The sequence below is a fragment of the Pipra filicauda genome, unplaced genomic scaffold (assembly GCF_003945595.2).
Source record: "Pipra filicauda isolate LSUMZ 115617 unplaced genomic scaffold, ASM394559v2 scaffold79_size2787110_pilon, whole genome shotgun sequence".
Taxonomy (NCBI): domain Eukaryota; kingdom Metazoa; phylum Chordata; class Aves; order Passeriformes; family Pipridae; genus Pipra; species Pipra filicauda.
This window is the reverse complement of record NW_024104975.1, coordinates 2,649,106-2,665,366: the sequence shown is the minus strand read 5'-3', so window position 1 is coordinate 2,665,366 and position 16,261 is coordinate 2,649,106. Positions and strand designations below refer to the sequence as shown.

The following is a 16,261-nucleotide window of genomic DNA, read 5'->3' as shown; positions in this document are numbered from 1 at the left end:
TGCACTTCAGGGAGTAAAGTACATTTAAAATAGTAAAAACATCCTTCTATTTTTTTTCAAATACAAACATATGCAATGAGCACTTAGCTAGATACAGAACAATCAAATTTCCTATTTTTGGTTTAGACATATGGTAGGTACTGCTGAAAAATGAATTATCACTCTAGGGAAAGTTAGGGTTGGACTCAAGATTTCACATCCACACCCAAAACACAAAAATCTAGTCTATTGCAAGCTGCAAAGAACTGAAGAAAGTAAGTATCATGGTTTTGGTTTTGGACACAGACGAAGTTGGTTGGTCATGCATAAAGAGTAGTCATGCTCCATAGGCCAGATGCCTCTGCAGCTTCTCAAAGGTTGTCCTTCTATTATTTGCTGAAGAGCCAGTAAAACCAGTACTGTTTGCACTTTCTGAACAATTGGTATTTCCTCCAGAATTCTATAAATCATACCTCTTTGGATAAGGTTCTGCTAACCTGGTATTCAATCTACCAATAATGGGCTTCATTAACCATATTACTGCCTTGGTACTTTAAAGGAAAAATCTATAAAACAAATAAAATTCATCAATCCTGAAGTCAAATATCATTATGGTGTAAAGTCTATGCAAACTGAGTTAATTTGCCCTTAATTACAAAAGCTCTGTTACTAGTCTTGGAAAGTCTCAATCTGACCAACATGAAAAACGTTCCATTTAGATCCCATATTTAAGATCTGAAGAGACTAAATATTTCAGTCACAACAGGATAAGAAAAATCAATGGGAACCTCTCAGCCCAAGTGCAATCTACTCAAAAAGATGGAGATGATGAGTGGAGAACTAGAATGGAACAGAGTAACATAAATGCAGACACACCATCAACTTAGAAGCAATGATGTCTGCTTTGTTGTCACTTCCAAACATTCAGTTTTTAAGACTGTAAAAAATATTTTTCCCATAACAAACAAAGGTCAAGTTTCATAAACAATGGGATTCATTTTTTACGGAGAGAGTAATCAGATACTGGAATGGGCTGCCCAGGGAGGTGGTGGATTCACTGTCCCTGGAGGTTTTTAAGATGAGACTGGATGTGGCACTTAGTGCCATGGTCTAGTAACCACGGCGGTGTTGGATCAAGGGTTGGACTCGATTATCTCAGAGGTCTTTTCCAACCCCATTGATTCTATGATTCTATGATTTGCAGTTCACAGGACTGAAATTGTAACTGATATTCAGTCCCAATAAACTCAACTAGGTAGAGAATGTGAGACTCGTTCTTCTGTAATTACATGTATGCAAAAATATTATGTACACAGAAGTATTTCTCTATTTTCTGTAATTAGGAAAAATTTGTACTGACAGATAATATGCTGACAATATTAGGGCATATTTCTATAAAACAACCATATGGTTAAATCAGTTTTCCAGATATTTGGGGGATCTTTTCCTCTGAGACTATTAAGTTTCAAATAATATCTCCCATTTTCTAGGAATAAATTTTGACCCTTAGATTATACGCTTAGATAAAAAAGACTCTCTTATCCCACTGTTACATTCTGCACTAGGAATGCAAAATGCAGGAGAGAAATATTTGGGAATTCCCAAATCTGACCCTTTTATCTCCGGATAATTTCTACACTTCACAGTAGAGTAGATGATGCAGTGCAGAAGAGAAAAAGAATACATTACAGTTAAATGTGTTAGAACAATAACATTATCACAGGTAAAGGGAAAGAATTTTACAAGAGGGTTGGATGAATTGTTCCTTCAAGAACAATAGGAAGAATAAACTACCTACAAAATGGGGTAAAAGGACTGACCCACAAGCAAGGATATTTTTAGATTTTAAGAAATACAGGAAGAACTGTCAAAAGTGAAACAGAGTAAAAGAAAGATTTTAGTCATTTAGTGAGAACAGGCAAACAGAAATGAGACAGGGAAAATAAGGTGAAGATTGTTTAGGTAAGAACACAAAACCAGAATGAGTCGTTTTGCTTTTCTTTTATACTAACACATTCATTCAGTTAGATTTTTAAAAATTTACAGAATTATACAAGAATAACTGTATGAAGTTATGCCTGAAAGATAGGTAAGTATAATAAATAATATAATATGCTTCCTTAAATGGGCAGCACTGAGGACGCACAGTATGAAGAAGTCCCTAATAGCAGCATCGAATACTGCCCATGGTAAATGTTGTAAAATGCCTGAAAGGACAGAAAGGTGCCTACTTGTGTTGACTTGCAGCAAATAAAGTAGAGCAAATCAATTTTGCAAAACTCAAAGTTAGAATTAGTAAAGGTTACTTCTTCCAGCAAGAAAACATCTGCTGCATGAGAAAGGAAGTTCAGTGAATTTCACACTTAGCTAGCTGTGTTTGGACCAAAAGTACCATTTATTATCTTCATAAGAAGTCTCATATTTTAATGTGTAACTTAACTTGGAATAAGATTTTTTTACTTGAAAAATTCACCTAAGATTTTATAAAGAAAAAAGAGAAAAAAATTACTTTTTCTGTAACATGTATGGTTCTTCACTAAAAAATAATTACAGAATCTGTAGTTATATATTAATAATGAATATATAAAATGGATTCTTCTTCATATTTCTAAACGCAATCAAGCAGGAGGCCTACACATTACATTTGAAGTGGTTTTCACAGATTATAGTGTAGAAATGTTTTTATAGCTATAAAATAGCTTCTTTCTTCTTTTAATTTTTCAAATGCCTCTAAACATCTCCGCTTGAAAGTAAAATTGCCTAGCGGTATCTATCAATCGCTAATGTTTTCCTCTTATAAGAATCAACCATTTCACTTTTACCACAGTAAAGCAGTATTCATTCGTATTTTGTGCTTCATTTACAGTGGCCATTTGTTCATCAAAGCAGAGATTTTACACACCATTAACTTATGATGAGATGCAATGTTTGCTGCTTCTTCCCAGAGTAGCCCCTGGTAATGGTCTGTATGTGGGTTTCTAAGTTGAGACAACAGACCCTAAGGAATACAAACTTAACTATATGTAAAATGAAATACTGAATCCTAATGTTCAGTCATGATCCTAGTATCACACTGATCTGATGGAGACATGTCCACAAAGTTTTTTTACTTTGAACACCAGCAACTCCTCTACCCTGTCAGAAATACAATGCTTCCTCACAGGAAATAACGTCAAAATTGTAACACCCTGCAATCTCTCTTCTTGGTCCAGCACCAAATTAAACTACAAATATTTTAAACTTATGGTATGTATTACCTAACGCATTTCGCTAAAGTCTTTTACTTATGAACTGCAGAAAAAGGTAAATTTGAGATGTCACATAGTTGAAATAAAGTTTTCTGGGACACAGGACAGACTTAATGGAGTGGTTCCTCATCATGATATACTGTACATTCAATTTATAGCATTTTTTTTCAACTACAAAGATTTTTTCATTTCCCCCCACTATGCCCCATTTTAATAAAGATGACCTGTGATCTATTCTGAGCAAAAAAGGAACTTAGGCCCTAGGTATAAGCCCTTGCCTTAAGCCATCCTATTTTTCAACTCTTTCTCTAAATTCCAATGCCAAGACCTCATGTCTGTAAACAAATTTAAGGAAGATGTTAATCATCTGTTCTTCCAAAGTCTCTCTTAAATATATCCCCTTTATTTCATGCACTTGTTGTAGAAGAAAAAATAAATTAGCTAAATTTCCACTATTCCTCATTAGCTACATTATTAAATGTAATCTTGGAAGCAGAAGATCAACCTTTGCATTATATGCATACTCAGCCCTTGGTTTTTTGGTTTTGTTGAGAATCATGTAGATAAAGGATGACATAGGCTACTTGGATTTCTGAAAGGTGTTTTAGATTCCTAAAATTTAAACCTAACTTCAAACTCAAAATGATGGGCTCTAAGCTAACCGTTACTACTCAGGAAGTACACCATGGGGAAATGATACATATTACCAAGAACCTGCTAACACAGTGCTCAGTATCAATCAGAAAAGCAAAATCAACACTCAATTTAATCAGGAAAGGAAAAAAAAGCCAGAGAAACTATTACTGAGTATGAATCCACTTGCACCTTGACTATTGAGTGCAGAGATGGACTTTTATCTCAGAAGAGAAACACGGAAAGGTCAGAGAAGTACAATAAGAATGATCAAAGCCATGGAGTACTGTTTCCAAGCGAGAAATTATTAAATACACTTACTCTAAAGAACAGGACTCTTCAGCCAGGAAGCGAGATGCATGAGGGGAATAATAACCAATTTGCACAAAATCACATAAAGAAGTCACATAAAGATAGAAAATTTTATATGGCTTTAAGCAGAAAACTGTGCAATTTAATGAATGAGGAAGACCATGGAGCAGTTCCAAATTCATAGAAACTTCATTTCAGTCTGTATGTCTTTGAGCTTTGAACAGCCGGAATCAGAAGGAATGAGTGGGAAACAAAATATATGCCAGTCTTGATCATACAGTCTTCCCTAAGCATTTTATTTTGACTATTGTTGTGATGTCTATAGCTGGGTTAGAGTGACCTTTGCTCTAAACCAGAATGGTTCCTTTTATATTCTAAAATTCTCACAGTCTTCTGAGCAGGTTGTGGAGTGACTTGAATTACTCATATGCAAACATTTTCAGGGACAGAAATGTGTGCCTCTCCCGTAAAACTGATGAAAAGAAAGGTAGTGATGTGCAAATAAAAACAGAAAATGAAAAAAAGCCAAGTTTGTTAGGGGAAATGCAATAAAGAAGGTGAGAATAAAACACACTGTTGAATGGGAGGGAAAAGTGATGAAAGAGCTTCTAGCTGGCCTACAGAATTAAGGGTAATTCTGGTAATTAATGAAACGCACAGCAACCTCCTCAACATGGTTCAAATGCCATACTTGTATCATTAATGACTGCACTCTATTCTATTAAAAGAGATGGATTTAGCCACAAAGATAAAATGTGAAAAAGGATGTTAGAAGCACCTGACATAGGGGGCAATTAAGTACTGTTAATTTTTTTCCCAGAAATTGGAAAGCCCTATGTCATAATGCATACAAATAATCCTAAAGACAGCGGTCACATCTGTCTGCTTATGTTTAACAGGCAACAGCAGGCACTGACTGACTCATTGCACTGATGGTACTGATAAGAGGAAAAAGCACCGGTTGTACTGACTGAGGAAGTATAAATGGTATTTTACTTAACAGCAGTCTCTTCCATAGACTGAGTACTATTAATCTTTCTGGTTTTAAAATAAAGACTATTTACTTTAAAAAGGGGCGTTCTATGTTTTCACAGAGAATGATAAAACAAATTACTTATTTTCCATGACTTCATACAAACACTTTGATGTTTAAACTGCATGTGAACAGTTAATCCTCCTATATTGATGTGTTCTTGGTGATAGATAGTTTCACACTGTCTCAAGGGACAGATCCAAATCAAAATCAGACACATTTTATTTTTAGTCTCAAAGCTGCAATGCTAAATGCAAATAAATCAAAGCAGGTTTGTATATAGTACTCTTGAAGTTTGCCTTTATAGTCAATATATTGAAAACATATAAATATAAACCTAACTTCATTTACTTTCAAGTACAGTGCTCCTTTCTTTTCTGAGGTAGGTAAAAACAAACGGCTATCTGTATTGTACAGATATTTTTTTAAAATTAGAGTTGACTAAAGTACCAGTTACCTAATCCCCAAAGATTAGCCATTAAAAGATTAAATGCGATGTAATTTTAACTGACTGCAATGCATGTCAGCAGGCACTTACTCACAAATCAGATGAAAGATATAATGTTAGAGGTGACCTACAATGACTTATTTTTAAATGACCGTAGCATATTGGATACTTAAATAGCAAGAACAGGATGCACTCAGCATGTATAAAGGTATCCTTTGCTTTCCCTGTTAAGATCTGTAAAACTGTCGACTTTGCTCTCCAGCTCTAGACTGAGACATCATATGCTCTTCTTCTACACAGTGTGGGTCTGCTTAGGAAGCCTGAGGTGCCCTGCTGACTTTCATATGCCAGGCAAACTCCATGATAGCTGGGACATTCTGTGCATAGTACATCATATATTGAGAGGGAACATAGAAAACAAAAAAATGTGTTTTGTATCTTTATATTCCATGTATACCATTACTCCAGTTGTACCACTGTTTTTATGATTTCAGCACATCAAGAATCAATTTTTCTATACAAAGGCAACACATATAACTTTATCAAATTACAAAACAGGCACGTTCAATTAGCTTTTTTTCTATGCTATACATCGTTTCATGAAAGTTTTAACAAGTAAGATTTTTTTAAGTAAAAACTACACTTAAACTAATGAAAAACAAATGATCTTTGCTAACAAAAGCATTGCAAATGTCAAACTAATTGAACATTTAATTTAAGACTCCAGATGTTTTTGAATGGGTTGGACCACATTTTAATTAAGGGAGCTTCATGGATGCTTCCTCTCCTGTTTGCAATGGCATGGACTGTCTCTTTTCTCATTCATGAGCACGTGAATTCCCTGTGCTAACTAGGGGAACTGCTTACACGGGAAAACATTAGGAAAGGGGTTTATGAATTTTCAGTTGTTTGATGCATACTAGCAGCTGAAAACATGGAGGAAACAGTGTGGTCTTTTGGCAAGACAGGTTTCTGTGAATCATCAGCTAGTGCTCCAAGTACTACTGAGCATCTGTAAGACTAGTTTTTGAGAATCTATTCTTTATCGCTTATTAAGATTTTGATCAGAGATATCCAGACATAATTCCTGGAAATTAAAAGAAATATAACACAAGAGAAGAGTGTGTAAAGTAAAGCAATATTAGGGGGAACATATTCTTAAAAGGCATGACTTCCCTGTTGCTTATTCTTGAATGCCATCATCAACATTATGGAGCATTGCAGCATAAAAATCTTTACATGTAATTTATGTTAAAGTTTTGTCTGCTAACAGTATTTCATCAAACCTTCCAGAAAGCACTACAAAAATTCAATTAACACAGCCTTCAGGGGAAAGAAGAAATACTGTTCGATTTTTCAGGTCAGAAAAATTGAAATACAAAGAGAATTCTGACGGCTGTGTTCCTGAGGTTATAATTAGATCAAATACAAAACATTTAAATCTAAAATTAAGGACATAGCAGCACATTAGAAACATTTAGTCAGTAGTCTGCCGTCAAACAAAATTCAACTTATTTTGTGATATATAAACCAAACCAATAAAAATAAAGCAAGCACGCTATACCACATATATCTATGCCTTCAGAAGTTATAAACCTCCTATTCTGTGGAAGAAGTCATAGATACATATTCCCCAGATGAAAGGGTAACATAATTCATATGAGGAGCAGCTGAAGGAGTTGGGGTTGTTTAGTCTGAAGAAAAAGAGGTTCAGGGGAGATGTTATTGCTCACTACAGCTACCTGAAAGAAGCTTGTAGTGAGGCTGGGATCCGCCTCTTCCCCAGGTAACTAGAGACAGGACAAGGGGAAATGGCCTCACTCTGCTCCAGCGAAGGTTCAGTTGGTCATTAAGAAGAACTTCTTCACTGAAAGGGGTATCAGGCGTTGGAACGGACTGCCCAGGGAGGTTGGTAGAGTCACCATCCCTGGAAGTGTTCAAGAAACTATGGGATGTGGCATTTAGTGCTATGGTTTAGCTGACATGGTGGTGGTTTGGTCAAAGGTTGGACTTGATCTTGGAGGTCTTTTCCAACCTTAGTGATTCTATGATTCCTAAAGAGAATCCTGTGGATGGAACTCATAGGATCTCTCTTTAAAATTACATTTACAAACACATATCTACTCTGTTAAAAAAAAAAAGTGAAGAACACTGCATACTACTACACCGAGTTCAACTAACATAAGTAACTTTAGATAATGTAAGTCTTTATCCTTCCTTTTTTTGAAAGGAGCATAGATAGAGAATGCAGGGGTTGCATTAGCAGAAGTGTTGCCAGCAGGTCAAGGGAAGTGATCCTCCTCTAGTCAGCCCTGCTGAGACACATTTGGAGTGCTGGGTCCAGTTCTGAGTTCTCCAGTACAAGAGAGACATACTGGAGACAGTCCAGCAAAGGGTAACTAATTTCTTGAGGGAGTGGGCATCTCTCCTGTGAGGAAAGGTTGAGAGAGTTGGGATTGTTTAGTGTGGAGAGAAGGCTCTGAGAAATGTCATCAATGAGTACAAGTACCTGAAGGGAGGGTGTAAAGAAGAGGGAGCCAGGCTCTTTTCAGTGTTGCCCAGTGACAGGCAGTGGGCACAAACTGAAACACATGAGGTTCTTTATGAACACAGGAAATGCTTTTTCACTGTGAGGGCAACGCAGCACTGGCACAGGTTGTCCAGGGAGGCTGTGGAATCTCCATCTTTACATGGAGATACTCAAAAGTCAGCTGGACGCAGCCCTGGGCAACTGGTTCAGGGTGACCCTGCTTGAGTAGGGGGACTGGACCAGATGACTGGTAGAAGTCTCTTCCAACCTCAATCATTTAGTGATTCTGTAATATATTATATTTCTGATATAACTGTTAGAGAAACTATGAAGTTATTACACCAAGTTGGTAGACATGCATGGTTATTTTCTGTCAATAAACAAATACAAAACTGTCATCCTGACCATCAAACAAAGAGTAGCTTAATAAAATTTAGTTACCTACATTCTGTAACCTGCCTCTTACAAGCAATTTAGCACTTAATTCCTAGGTCAAAAATTTAAATATTTAAAAAATACACAGACAGATATTCTTGATTATGCTTATCTGTAAATTGATATTGTACTGATGGAAGCCTATTCAACCTAAGGCAACTGAAGGCCCACACTAAGACCTTAAATCATCTTGTCCGGGAGCTGCTTTATGCTGATGACGCTGCCCTTGTCGCTCACACAGAAGCAGCTCAGCAGCGTTTAACATCCTGCTTTCCAGATGCTGCTGAGCTCTTTGGACTGGAAGTTAGCTTAAAGAAGACTGAAGTTTTCTATCAGCCTGCACCTCAGGAAGTCTTCCATCATCCCCATATCACCATTGGCCAATCAGAGCTCAAATCAGTCCAGCAGTTTAATTACCTAGGTAGCCTCATCTCCTCGGATGGTAAGATTGATGGAGAGATAGACAACAGGTTAGCAAAGGCATATAGTGCCTTCGGAAAGCTTCATAAAAGAGTTTGGTGAAATAAACATTTGAAGAAAAGTACAAGATCAGTGTTTACAGAGCCATAGTGCTGTCTACTCTCTTATACGGATCTGAATCATGGGTCATTTACCGCCACCATCTGCGACTCCTAGAACGCTTCCATCAACGCTGCCTCCATACAATCCTAAACATCCACTGGTCAGATTATGTGACCAATACATGTGTTCTAGAACGAGCAGCAGTCACAAGTATTGAGGCCATGTTGCTGAGAACACAGCTGCGTTGGGCAGGGCACGTCTCCAGGATGAAGGACCACGGCCTCCCTAAGATCTTGATTTATGGTGAACTTGCCACCAGTTGCCACAAGAGAGGAGCCCCAAAGAGAAGATACAAGGACTCCCTGAAACAACATCTCAGCCTTGGCCATATTGACCAACATAACTGGTCTACTCTGGCCTTCAGTCAGGAGGTCTGGAGACACACTATCTTTAACACTGCTGATGCTTTTGAGAAAGCACGCAGGATCACTCTAGAGGAGAAGAGACAACACAGAAAGAACTATATCTTGCAGAATATACCACCTAAGGAGTCTTTCTGCTGTGCCTTTTGCAACCGGACTTGTCTATCTTATATTGGCCTTTTTAGCCACCAGTGCACTTGTAACAAACGTGGGTAGAGCCCTTCCCAAATCTTTGTTCGCGAAGCCTAGCCATGATGAAATTTAGTAGTCAAAGTCTCAATGCAATTATATAAATATTTTCAAAAATACATCATTTTATTTCTTGCATTATTTAGTAATTATTTTTCACAAAATAGTGAAGAACATTTCTAATAGAGCATAATTTAAAAATCATGTTATATATCAGTTTTTTGAGGAAAGGAGGATTAGGAAGGCAATATTAGAAATATACATATATGTTTAGCTTGTGGACTTTGTGCAATTACAAAGCCTTAAATGAAATCCATAAATCAGAAAATCTTATAAATCTATTTGTTCCGCATTTTTGGTTTCCAATCTGAATCTCTGAACTAAACAGAAAGTGAGATGTAAGTATGAATGGGAGAGAAAGGCAATTGTTGAAAAGCGCATACCCTTAGCAGCAAAAGAAATTCTTTTACAGTAAAAAAAGTCAAAATGTTGGCAGAACAAAACTAGAAGTGCTGTATTAGCAAAAAACTGAAAGAACAAGCAAAGCACCAACTAGTAGAGAGCAGAGGATGGACAAGTATTTGGGTATTAAATAAGAGCAATAGATTTGTAGGGTAAGAAGACAACACCTAGGAAGAAGGAAAGAGAAAGGTGAGCATCACGAGAAAAGAAACAGCTGGCTGCAAGCACCATCAGGAGGCAGAAGTTACTTGGTGGGAGTGAGCAGAGGAAGGACTCAGTGAAGCCCCGCAAAGGGAAGTGGCACACTGGCTCGCGGATGAAAGGAAAGGAAAAGGCGAGGCAGGCAGGACAGAGGATCTCAAACTGCTGCTCCTCTCCTGGTCATTTTTATAAGATCAAAGAATGGGTGCATTCTGGGAGGACCAGAAGACCTTTGATGTAATGCTAGTTTTGGCAAGACACTACAGAAGCAAAACAAGGGGAAAAGAAAGTATTAACCCTTAGATTCAAGATTTCCTAAACATTCATACATACAAAGTACAAAAATAATGAATTAATCTCAAGAGCTAACAGCAAGATTTACTTATTGATGGAAGGTACATTGAGAAATAGAGTGAGTATGTTAAAATGGATGGTGTCAGGCACTTGCTTAATCTCTCTGTGAAATGTATTGGGTATTGTCATCCTTCCAATTCTTCTTTTAAATTGGATGATAAACCAGAAAACTGATGCAAATTTGAGCCTGCTACTACAGAGAATAATCTAATAGCTGAGTGCATGCAGACAGAAATTTGTTTTACTGTTATTCAAAACCTTACTTTCTTCAACATAAAAATGAGTTACAAGACACAGAAATGTTCATTCTGAAAAGGAAACTCATATTTAATAACAATTTTGCCAGATACTTACAGCATTACTGGAGTTAACCTAGATTTATGGACATTGTAACAAAAATTTGAATTGTGTCCAGAAAAGTCAGATCCAAGTATTCTAAGAAAGTTGTAACCTCACTTCTGGGTTCTCTACAGAAAGCAGTAAACTGTTTTATTGATCAAAGGATATAGAACGCATATGTTCACTGGAATAACTTCAGGATGTGGTTGATTTCAAATTAAATTTTGCAGTCTTTTAAGTCAGACTAGTACTGCTAAGGCAGAGGAATATGACTTGCAGAGTATGCTCACAAAGAACAGTGTGTAGTTTATAGAAACCCACTGAAGTCACAAGCACAGTATAGTAACAGTGTACACCTACAAAATGCATCCTGACCTCTTTATGAGAAATACATACACTTCCCATTGTAGCCACATCTCAGAATACAAAACAGATTTTCCCCAAAAAAAGTCATACACCTTTTTCTGTAAATAACATAGATCCAAATCCTGTATGTCAGAACTAAGCTACACTCAAGAATAAAGTAAATCACCTTATTTAAAGATAAAATCATACTCATTCTCATAAAATGTCAGACTACATAATTGATTACTAAAGTAATAAAGAAAATTACTTGTTAACAGCTATGAAATAATTAAATTCACTTTATTGAACAGCATTAAACTAAAAAAAAGAGCCAAACACATAACCTCTAGGTACCCAGAACCTCAGTTTTGCCTGTACTTGTTACCCTGGCACTTCTCAAGAGTTGAAGGATTATTCCAGAGAACACCTTGATTCTTCAGCTCCTTTTAGATTCACTAGTGAGTCTGTTTAATTAACCCTGTTCTTCCTTCTTACCTTCCAGCTTCTGCTCCTGTCCTCCACTACCTGCTGAAGCAAGAAGCTGTGTACCTACCTATTAAATCATATTGCAAAATTGATTTGATCGAAGGAAAAGAGCCAAAAAATCCAAAAGCTTCTTTGATGGGTAGTATTTGTTCTCAGGTTCCTTAAGGGAGTGATCAGATCATGTGTCATATCTTGAAAGAGGGTGGTAATACAGCACTTTTTTTGGGAACCAGGAGTTGGCTAAGGAAATAGAAGACCCAAGAAACTGTCTGGCACAGTAGACAGGAGATGGAGCTTCCAGCTCAAACAGACTGCTGAGAGGAGAAGGAGCTGACAGGGCTCAGAGATGAGGCAATGGACCCTGTAGTTTGCAGCAACTCACAAAATCACTGAATTAGATTAAGCTAGGCCTGGAAGGCTTATTCACCCAGAGCTCTAAAATGAATCTGAAAGGTTCGGGTTACATTTCCTTCCCAATTTTTTTTATTAGCTAAGTTGCCAAGTTCATCACATGGTCACTACAACAATTTTACTGGCAAGTGCAGGACTTAGAAGTGAGCAGATTGTAGAGAAAGGGAGGAGAGTAGGAGAGTAGTTCTGGAGAGCTGATGTTTTCCTATGCATTTTGTATAGTGCATGGGCGCGCGGGCGCGTCTCTTCCCTTCTTTTTCACCTTCTTGCATTTGCATCTTGTGAATCTCATGAAGCATCACTGTCAAAATTCTAAGAAAATGCTTTTTGTACACAATTTAAACATTTTTTTCATTAAGGATTCTGTTTGAATTTAATACCTTACATCTCTATTCCATTTCCATTTTCTATAACCTGAATCATCACAAAATACTTAACTGGTACTTTTTTTGATGTCATGCTCTGAGCATTCAAATAACAGCTGATAGGAAAATTATACAAATATATAAGTACCGTAACTACTATGTACTCATAAATGCTCCACAGGTATACAGCTATGCAGACATACACACTAGAAATTTAAAGATTCTTAAGGATCCCTTAAACAGCAAGCCTTATTCATTCTTTTACTCAAGGGCTTTTCTATCATAGCTCATCCTGACACATTCAGACTGTGTGAGCATTACTCCTCTTTTCTAGATCAGTGAAGGGGGGAGAGGAGAGAGAGAATGCTGCCATCCTCAGAACTAAAACAGAGATATAAAGGTTAAACCCACTTATTATTTCAAAGCATTCACATCAGCAATCTAACATCTGACTTTTGAATATACTTAGCAACTACAGATAGCCAAAGCTCCCACTGAATTTAGCTATTAGTAAATTGCATTTCTGTAAATCAGGCCTCAAAAATCACAAAATCAGACACCCAGAAAATGAGAAACACAAAGTAATTAAACATATTTGAAAAATTCAGTTTAAGTTATTTGCCTGACATCACAGAGGAAGTTTATGGCAAAAGTAAAATGAATGCCTTGGGAGTATTCAACAACCTCAGTGATGAACATACTTGTCATGTTAGCAATCTCAGGGCTTAACACTACATATCTTCTTAAATCAGCAATAACAAAAGCTCTAGGATTTAGCATCACAAATTTGTATTCATGTGTCACCTACCAACTTGCATTAAGAAAGAAAATTATATTTTACTGATAATCCTTTTATTCTATCTGAACAGTAACTTACAAATCTTCCTTTTAAAAGTTGGAGAGATAGGAAGCATAAAAATGAAAAAAGCTCCATAAAAAACAGAAACAAACACTGTCACAAAATATGGACTGAATTTGCATGATACTGTGCTATTTGCAAGCAACTATCCCCTGCCTGTGTCAAAATGGCTGTGGGAGCAGAAAGGACAAGGAATTTGCAGGCAGTTTAACTCATGGTTTGTGAGAAATGGCTGACAGTGGATACATGCCTGACTGGTTGTCATGTAAGCAAACCATGAATAAGAGATGACCCTGAACAGAATTAATGTCCTGTTGACACTCTTGACACTCACATAGCACTATGTGAAGTGCCAGGACATTGAATGCAAGCATCAGCTTCCTACTTCCATAAGGCAAGATTTCCAGCATGACACTTTGAATTCCAAAGGGCCTTTTATGAGTGAATGCATGCATTTTAAGATGTCAAATATATTTTAAATATATTTTTAAATAAAAAACTGTTTTCAGAGATGTACAAACCATCAGAGAGAATAAAATTATAATTTGCACTGGTAAATTTTAGAAGTTTATATTTGCAGCATTGATATTGTCTCAGTAGTGGTTTCTTTAGAAGAAATTTTCTGGATTGCTCATGAAAAGAAACTATGGGCCTGATACATACAATTTGTGATGTCTAACTGGGCATTCATATATAAGAAGAAAGCCTTGTTCAGAAATTATAGGACAAGCTGAGCACCATTTCAGCTATTCCACCTGACAGACTTACTAGCTTGGGACATCCGGATAATCCAGCTCCATTCATGGCATGTACAAGCATGAAATTTTGTCCTTCAAACTTAGGATCTTATTAAATTATATTAATTAATGATTAAAATTATATTCCTTTGTTGCCATGGAATTTTAGTGCTGAAAAAATCTCCAGAGCAGTTAATTAGGGGTGAGATAAGAAAGGGTTTATTTTGCCAAGGCTAAGATGTTACAAGACGAGCGCGCAGGCCGTGCCTGAGAGGTTACATTTTATAACATCATCCATCCAATCCCAGATGTGTCCACCCTGTGGCCTTTACTCTGGTCCGCCCAGGGTCCACCCCCTTAAAATGGGTCTGGGGTGTATTTCGGGACCCCCTATTCATCCCACCTTCATCATCATCAGAGCACAAAGGGCACATAGTTACCTAATTCTTGACCATATTCTGTGGTTTAGGCCCTGATATGCTGTTCTGCCAACAATCTAGGCCTTGCCTTGACAAAAGACTAAACATCTCTGCTGTATTCAGGAGTAGGATTGATATAGGGAGCATAGAATGGGGTAAGAGGGTTAAGGAATGTATAAACAAGGGTGCTAGAGAAAGGGATAAGGGACAAGGGACAAAGGAGGGAGGGGTTGCTGCTTTTAAAACCTACTTATAAAACTTACAAGTCTTACAAATATTAGAAAAATAAAAAAAACATTAGGGGTTTAAGGCATCACTTTATGGTTTTAGTTGCAATGTTGATATGGGCAGATTAACTGATTCTGTTTGCACCTCCCAGTCCAAAAAAGTAAGTACATGTAATGGTTACTGAAATAATTAGATCTATCTAATATATATGGACCTCAACCATTAGAAGTGTTAGAAAAATAACATCTTTTGTATGGATCAAATCTACAACATTTCTCTCCCCAGGGATGGGATGAGGACTGAACTGCACAGAAAAATTACAACACTGAAATACACTGTATTTCATATAATGAATGCAAAAATACTGTAGTAAAAACCTACACCGAAAGGTGCAGTGTAAAATTATCGCATCTTCTCTTAAAAGTAAAATGACAGCTGAAACCCCAGAACTGCAACCTTTTTTTAAAAAAATATATAAAACCAATATTTTTCATAATTCAGACAAATTATCAGCAATGTCATTGTGATAGGTTTGGAAATTAATTTAAGAAACTTACCATTTCCAAGGCCATAATACGTTCCTAAAAATAAAGTAGAAGATGCCATTAGAAAGCAAAGAATATAAACACAATGTAAGTCAAACAATGATGAATAGGATTAATTTTGGTTTTTTGGTGGTCATATGTATAGCTTTTTGTAATAATCTCACTGAATAGGAACTGTTGTACTTAACTGGATGTCTAATCTATTTATCATACTTACTCAGAAATTTGTTCCAAAAAAAAAGAAACTCCCTAGAAACAAGGAAAGGATTTGAAAAAAATTACTCCAAAATATATTTTTTTCAACTAGTATATTAGATTTTCAATATTGTTGATTTTACTCTCATGTATACAAAAGAATTATTTCTTTTTTTGATCATCTCTGATTTTAAATCTAGCATATTTTGGAGTTCATGTCATGTTAGCATCTGGTTTAGTTTTCTTTTAGGCATTTCCTTAGAAAACTAAAAAGTAAATTCCATATCGTTATTCTTTTATCCAGAAATAGCTCTGAATAATGTTTTATTAATAACAGGATGACGTTAGTCATAGTCTCATGTCAGACAAAAATAAACTACAAATAAAATAAGCTTGTGTCAATTCTAATCCAGCACAGGATACAGAGAAACCAGAATTTGCAAATTTACTGTATATATTTAAATATTATTTTTCCATTTAAAAGTATCTTTAAGAAAAATATTAAGCTAGCAAAATCAAGATGGTGTACTCTGGCTCTACATACTGACTAGGTATGGTATTTTA

The 16,261-nt window shown here is 36.4% G+C and overlaps 1 protein-coding gene across 1 annotated transcript in view; it reads right to left on the bottom strand.

Annotated features, from left to right (window-relative positions):
• Positions 1-16,261, bottom strand: part of CEP128 (centrosomal protein 128) — a 116,853-nt gene that overhangs the window by 25,543 nt on the left and 75,049 nt on the right. The window contains exon 21 of the mRNA XM_039390023.1: positions 15,515-15,538. Coding sequence (XP_039245957.1) covers positions 15,515-15,538 — 24 coding nt within the window. The remainder of the gene's footprint in view (positions 1-15,514; positions 15,539-16,261) is intronic.